The sequence below is a fragment of the Phytophthora infestans genome, genomic scaffold (genome assembly GCF_000142945.1).
Source record: "Phytophthora infestans T30-4 supercont1.44 genomic scaffold, whole genome shotgun sequence".
Classification (NCBI taxonomy): domain Eukaryota; phylum Oomycota; class Peronosporomycetes; order Peronosporales; family Peronosporaceae; genus Phytophthora; species Phytophthora infestans.
The window spans coordinates 1,107,586-1,114,872 of record NW_003303715.1 but is presented as its reverse complement, the minus strand read 5'-3'; the positions used below and the strand labels follow the sequence as shown (position 1 = coordinate 1,114,872).

Sequence of the window (7,287 nt, the reverse complement as noted above, 5' to 3'; positions counted from 1 at the left end):
AAAGCAAGTATCCCAATCAGCAACAAACAACACATTGATTCATTGCTGGAGCTGGCCGGCCCAAGCCACACACTTCGGCAGGGTCACCAGTGTTGCCAACACCTACGTCATCGTGCAAGAGCTGCACAAGTTTGGCGGTCGACCATTGTAAAAGTAAGCGGGCAGTGCCTGATATGTTTTGTTAACAGGCACGAACACATGGTCGGGGCGTTTAGCCTAAAATCACCACTGGCGGGCCCACGCCACACACTTCAGCAAACCCAGGTGGCGTGAGGTACACGTGCGACTTGCAGCGGCCGTGCCTGCGAGACTTGATCTTGCTCAGCAGGCGTCTCCGACAAGCTCAGCGTGTTTTGGAACGATCTTGATTCCAGGATTTTCTGTACTGTCGAAAAAAGCAATATTGGCAAGCTTAAAACGGTAATCTGCGATCCACGTCTAGCCTGACGCCTTGCATTTTCTTCTAGACCAAAGCCCATTAAATACCGACATCGTCTCGTTCGTGCAATTGCTTTAATCAGAATAGCCGAGACCTGCGCTTATTGAGGAAGACCACCGTGCCTTAACCGTTCTTGGGTGCTTAATGCATAACGAGTCACCAGCTCACTGCTGCAGACGGACGCAGCTCCGTTACACTATCAAGCCACAGCACCCGCCGTTGTAAATGTCTGGCGCGCATCAGCTACTTCCACGCGCCGTCCTTGCCGACTTCGAGGTTTTGAGTGCCGAGCACAGCACACTGACGTACAGTAACTGATGCACGGCGCGAGAAAGCGATCTTCTTGCAGTCTTCTGGACTGGTTGCAGACTCGGCGCCTGTCCTGACAGCACACGTCCATAACGGATGGGTGGTAGCACCTTGCTTTGAGAAAGTTGCTGCTCCACTGACTCGTGGTTTGCCGACACTGTCCTGGCATCATAGAAACGGCGCTGCTCCACTGGACCTTGACTTGGTCCCTTGCTGCCTACATATCGACATGGATGTTACAGTGTCGGTGTAGTGACTGAAGCGCTTGCATTGTCTCGAGCTGACACTGCTGCATATTGACGACCTCCCGCCGGAGATGTGGCAGCCCAAGATCTTGGATACCGAAATCGGCTCCGCCACCTTCAGAGCTGTACGAGCTGCTGGTAGCTGTACCCACTTGGTCCTACAGCCGATTGCTTGTCCGTGACTCTCGCAGGCGCTTGATATAGTTGCCGCAGGACCAGACTGGCAGCCGACTTGAGCTAGACCGACGTGTTTGTCGTGCAGTACATCTTGGCATTGATTTGGGCCGATCGGATAGGACGCGTTAGTAGACAAAGGCGAACCTGTAAGATTATATAGCGCAAGGTGTCACTATTCAGCGGGACTTGCCACCGTAAACGCTAAGTAGCGCGGTCGCTTCCTTGTCCACGAGTGACCCGCCGTCTTCTTGTAGACCCGATGGTACCTTACACGCGAACATGGCCTGGTCTGTGTCTACATTGAAGCGATAGGCTAGGAGATCATTCGGAAGCGATAGGGTTAGCTCAATTCCTGTACAGTTGGTGTTGTGTTGCACGCACCAGGTAAAGATTGGGGTGAGCATCGCAATCGCGCAAGCGCTTGGGTGAATAGCGAGCGTCTCCGACTTTATCTCGACGCCGGAAATTGCAGAATGCGATTGAACGCTGCAGGGCGGCAGAGCTCGTGCTGTCAGTAAGTAGAAGGTCTGGCCCGGGCTCAGCTCTCGTCGCTACCGCAGCTTGCGGCTGCTCGTTGGTCCTGTAGCTGCCAGTGAAGCACTCGACGGGGGGAGAGGACGTCCTTTTTGTAGAAGTCAATAATAACTCATTAACAAAATGTGAGACATATGAGCAAAATTATCTGCTGCAACAAAATTTCGGATACGCTTTGAAGAGCAATAAGGATCTTGATGAAATTGAGCGCATAGCTTTAAAGGATCAATTATAATAAACTTAACGATGATAATGACGTTTGCTGCGTACACTGTCTTCATTATGACGCACATGCACCTCGCATCACAAGGCCAAAAGTCTTGAAGACTAGGCTACCTAACATTACTTCCGTTTTGGCACATACATGTAGTACGACGTATTGACTGGATCACGTACCGGTAGCTAGTACAAACTACATCTCATGAAGCAACTGTAAAGTACATGTATTGCTCGACATGATGGGGAAACACATTGTTATCATAGAGATGGGCACTCATACCAAGAGCACCAATGACACCAAGCATGAGCTCTGTTGTTTATCGCTGTGTGCCTCTCCTTCTCGCACAAATGCCACTGGTACAATTACTACCTGAGAGGGGCATAGTGGTACGAGTACCACGCAAAGTTGGCAAGCACAAAAGTACACATGTTTTAAAAACAGGACGGGTTAGCCCGCACGTGCATGGTGATATGGCCCCACCCCCATGAACGATCGAAAGCTCCACATCGGACATGAAGATGATGCTGTCGGCGGGTCTCTGACAATCAGAAGCGCTGTGTTATGAGACCTACTTTCCGTATCGACTACAAACAGTTATGTTGGTTCGCATTAAAATACACATTACACTGTTTTATCTCAATAATTTTAAACCTTATCTACAACTTGCATATCTTCACCTGATCCAATGCATTTTGACTGTCCAGCCGTGCTGCACTTCAATCGTTTGTATGTAATGATGCATCGCTTTGCTGCTCTGCCTTCTATTGATTCGCTATAGTTCTTGTTGGCGCCCATTGTTTTGCGGTTGCCGAATGACTGGCAGCCTCTCGTTTGAGGTTCGTAATAATCATTGGCACCCATTATGAAACCATTATTGAAGTTCGTAATGGCTCTACGTTTCTCAGCAGTATCCATTTAACGAGGTGCGATCACTCCGGCGCTCTCTCAGTGTCGTCTCTCACTCTACCATTCGCCCACTCCAGCACAAGTCAAGCGTGTCGGTCGACGGTAAGGGCAGGATGCGTCCTGCAGCTACTAGCGTTTGAGCGCGTCATGCTGCAATCTCGGGGCACTAACAACGCGAGCAAGATGCACTTAAATCTTGAAGAAATCACCACTGGAGACCGCAAACAGGACGATAAAGAGCCCAAGAAGACGAAAATCCGAAAGCGACGTGGACCGAGAGCTCAGGCGATTGAAGAAGTGTTTGCGACGCTCAGCAATGCTCGGTCGTCGGGACTCAATCCTCCTCCAGAGCGTATCATACTGACACCTCGATCAGCAGAAGCTTGTTTACGCTGTGGGGTGAATCCAGAAACCCTCAAAATCCGCGACTTGGATTCCTTTTACGATCCAGACGTCACGACTGCCGTGCAGCGTATGCGCCACGAAGCGTATTCACTACGCAGACACGAGGAGATGCAGACTCTACGAGCTGAAAAGCGGAAGCTGCTCGAGGCGGAGGATCGAGGCGGTGTCATCCCGTCGCGTCTTGTAGCCATTTCAGGCCCCAAACGAGGTTCTCATAGTGCCAACGGGCTACCGTCAAGCTCGTCGGGCTCGCCGGCCACGAAGAATTCCTCGTCCCTGCTGAATATCGAGCGACAACGACTCGAAAAAGTGCGACAACGACAAGAGCGCGAGCTGGAACACAATGCTCGAGTTCGAGATGAAGATGAGCCGACTGCAACAAGAAAGCAGCCGACAAGATGGAGCGCGAGAAGCGACAGCACGAAGCCATGGAGCGTTCTTCGTTTACGCTTCGCGCAGGAGTTGGCAGTCGAGAAACGAGCTCGAGAGATCAAGAAGAAAACGCAACTGGATGCCGAAGAAGAGCGACGCAAGGAGATGGCTACACAGTTGGCTGCTCCCGACCGCGCACTGGCCGAAGAAAAGGCTCGACAAGATAAAGTACGTCGCCTGGAAGCCAGAGAGCGAGAGGAAGAGCGAAAGATAAAGGCGGAAGAGCACCGAGCTCAGACCGAAGCTCTGCTTCGAGCTCAGCAGACGGAGATCCAGACAAGACTCAAGGAGCTCGACTTGGCCGAGAAAGCTCGTGAGGAAATGGTGGAGCTGCAGCGAGCCGAACGGGCGACGGCGATGGATACAAGACGTCGGGAAGTGACGCAACGGATCCAAAAGAATCTTCGTGCGTCGAAGAAGCTGGAGGCGCAACGAAAGCGAGAAATTCAACGTAAACAAGCTGCTCGTGAGGCGGTTCGACGAGCTCATGAGGAAGAGGAGCGACGTTCACGAGAGCTGCAGACACAGCAGCAGTTGGCGTTGGAGAAGAAACGGCAGTTGGTGCTGGAGGAGACTCGACGAGAAGAAGCTCGGAGGAGACAAGAGCTGCTGGAACGTCAACGGGAAACCGAGCGCAATGTGCAACAAGTGCAGAGAAGCCAGGAACAGCAACGAGCTCTGCGGAGTGAGTACCGGAAGCTGCAGGCACAGCTCAAGGCGGATAAGGTCGAGCGGATGAAGAGGGTGCAAGAGTATCAACGACTGGAGATGTTGCGGAGACTACAGGACACGGAGGCACGTACGCAGCACATGCTGAACGAGAAGGAATCGCTCGTGACGCGTCGTAAACAGCTCGCCATTCGGACCAAGATCCAGCGAGATCTCATCATGCGGACGATGGAGAACGTCAAGATCACCAAGAAATGGCATCAAGCTTCCAAGACGATCGAGAAGGTGCTGAACGGAGGGAATACGAACCGACCTGGGGGCTCAGCGAACGTCTCCGAGCGACCGAAATCGAGTTCCGGTATTGTCGGGAGACAGACGTCCCTGCCGACTCTGAGTCAGCCTACGACGCCTCATGATCACTCGCAGTCAAAGGTTTTCCAACCTCCTTCGCCACCGCCGACACGAACCGCGTTCAAGTTCTCAAAGGAGACGCAACAGACGCAGAATAGCGCAGCAGGGAGCGGTACGGCAGCACAACCTTACTTCTCACCGTACGATGCGGCTCCTGAGGCTGGTCGGTCCAAGAAGGATAAGCACGTACAGTCAGCAGTCTTCTAGTTGAGGGTGGCGATAGAGAACCTCCTGCAGAACCTCCTCCGAGTTATTCCCCAGTGCTCTGGGAAGGTCTGCAGTGTGGCGTTGCTCACTTCGGGTCCGAAGAGCTTGGAGAGTGCGCAGATCTTTGTCGAAGAAGTCGACTTGGTCATCGCATCTTGCTGTCTCGTTGGGTGGCACTGCTGAGTCGAAGATCGAGGTCTGACACTGAGATGGTGCTGGCGTTGGGACGAGAGAAGGAAGGGATCCCGGTCGAAGTGCTGCAGCTTGTCGACGTTTGTGTGGAAATCCCCCAGTTTGGACTGGTACGCTCACTGAATGTGCACGTGAGCGGACCTCTGGTGCTGTGGGAGTACACGCAGCAGCAATTGATGTCTGGAGCTTTCGAGTCTACTCTCTAGATACAGGGCGATGCTTCTCTTTAGACGGAGACGCATGGTACTATCGTGGGCTAGTACGCTGTGCTCCGTGTCGTCCTCGCTTCGTTCTCTGTAGCTCTTGATGCTGTCGAAGCCGGCTGGATTCCTTCTTCTTGGCGATGTCCGAGTGCACTACGTGAGATCTGGGCTACGCTGTTCATCTTCTGACGAGCAGACTCTGCAGAGTGAGGTCGCGTTGGAGGAAATGGTCGCTGCAGCACTTGAGAAGTTGACGTCGGTCGTCGATGTTGGTGAAGCGAAGCAAATATGAAAGTGAGAGTGGGTCAAATGTGGCAAGGTCAACTTGGCACACTTGGTTGGAGTAGCTGCAACAAGTGGATTGGCATGCTTGTAGCTACGGCTGAAGGCAGCAAACAGCTGCAGCTGGATCGTAATCAGCGACAAATATACGGATGACGGATGGTACGGCAGGTGGTAGCTATGTAGAGGTATGAGTTGATGATGAACATGACAGAGTCATTCACATTATACTTCCATTTAAGATCGAAGGCCCCGCTTGTAGCATCTGCAACACGCTTTTGGTCCTCAAAATCGAGATAAACTTAAGTACAGGTAGCGACCACCGCTCTTTGTGGATTATCCGCATGAAATTCTAAGACGTTGAACTCACTCCAATTGCAGTCAGCGTTTAGCTTGATACCGAATATTGAGAGACGCCTAGGCAGTTGTCACGTGAGCAATAGTGTAAGTTATAATATGATAAAATAGCAGTGAATGTGTTCAAACTACCTATAATAGACGACCATCTTAATGCTGGATTCGTAGTACACTTTTCAGTACGGACAACGCCTAACGCCCTTCAACCTGCAAAATTACCACTAAAGCAAGTATCCCAATCAGCAACAAACAACACATTGATTCATTGCTGGAGCTGGCCGGCCCAAGCCACACACTTCGGCAGGGTCACCAGTGCTGCCAACACCTACGTCATCGTGCAAGAGCTGCAAAAGTTTGGCGGTCGACCATTCTAAAAGCAAGCGGGCAGTGCCTGATATGTTTTGTTAACAGGCACGAACACATGGTCGGGGCGTTTAGCCTAAAATCACCACTGGCGGGCCCACGCCACACACTTCAGCAAACCCAGGTGGCGTGAGGTACACGTGCGACTTGCAGCGGCCGTGCCTGCGAGACTTGATCTTGCTCAGCAGGCGTCTCCGACTAGCTCAGCGTGTTTTGGAACGATCTTGATTCCAGGATTTTCTGTACTGTCGAAAAAAGCAATATTGGCAAGCTTAAAACGGTAATCTGCGATCCACGTCTAGCCTGACGCCTTGCATTTTCTTCTAGACCAAAGCCCATTAAATACCGACATCGTCTCGTTCGTGCAATTGCTTTAATCAGAATAGCCGAGACCTGCGCTTATTGAGGAAGACCACCGTGCCTTAACCGTTCTTGGGTGCTTAATGCATAACGAGTCACCAGCTCACTGCTGCAGACGGACGCAGCTCCGTTACACTATCAAGCCACAGCACCCGCCGTTGTAAATGTCTGGCGCGCATCAGCTACTTCCACGCGCCGTCCTTGCCGACTTCGAGGTTTTGAGTGCCGAGCACAGCACACTGACGTACAGTAACTGATGCACGGCGCGAGAAAGCGATCTTCTTGCAGTCTTCTGGACTGGTTGCAGACTCGGCGCCTGTCCTGACAGCACACGTCCATAACGGATGGGTGGTAGCACCTTGCTTTGAGAAAGTTGCTGCTCCACTGACTCGTGGTTTGCCGACACTGTCCTGGCATCATAGAAACGGCGCTGCTCCACTGGACCTTGACTTGGTCCCTTGCTGCCTACATATCGACATGGATGTTACAGTGTCGGTGTAGTGACTGAAGCGCTTGCATTGTCTCGAGCTGACACTGCTGCATATTGACGACCTCCCGCCGGAGATGTGGCAGCCC

General features: G+C 52.1%; 2 protein-coding genes across 2 annotated transcripts; one reads left to right on the top strand and one right to left on the bottom strand.

Annotated features, from left to right (window-relative positions):
• Positions 1–616: 616 nt before the first annotated feature.
• On the bottom strand, positions 617–1,815 carry PITG_16549 (uncharacterized protein; the record flags this gene model as incomplete). Its single annotated transcript, XM_002897524.1, has 2 exons — positions 617–1,483; positions 1,552–1,815. The coding sequence occupies one exon, from the start codon at positions 1,449–1,451 to the stop codon at positions 1,347–1,349; it is 105 nt and encodes a 34-aa protein (XP_002897570.1).
• Positions 1,816–2,901: 1,086 nt separating this feature from the next.
• PITG_16548 (uncharacterized protein) lies at positions 2,902–5,352 on the top strand (the record flags this gene model as incomplete). Its single annotated transcript, XM_002897523.1, has 2 exons — positions 2,902–4,859; positions 5,075–5,352. The coding sequence occupies 2 exons, from the start codon at positions 2,978–2,980 to the stop codon at positions 5,350–5,352; spliced, it is 2,160 nt and encodes a 719-aa protein (XP_002897569.1).
• Positions 5,353–7,287: the final 1,935 nt, after the last annotated feature.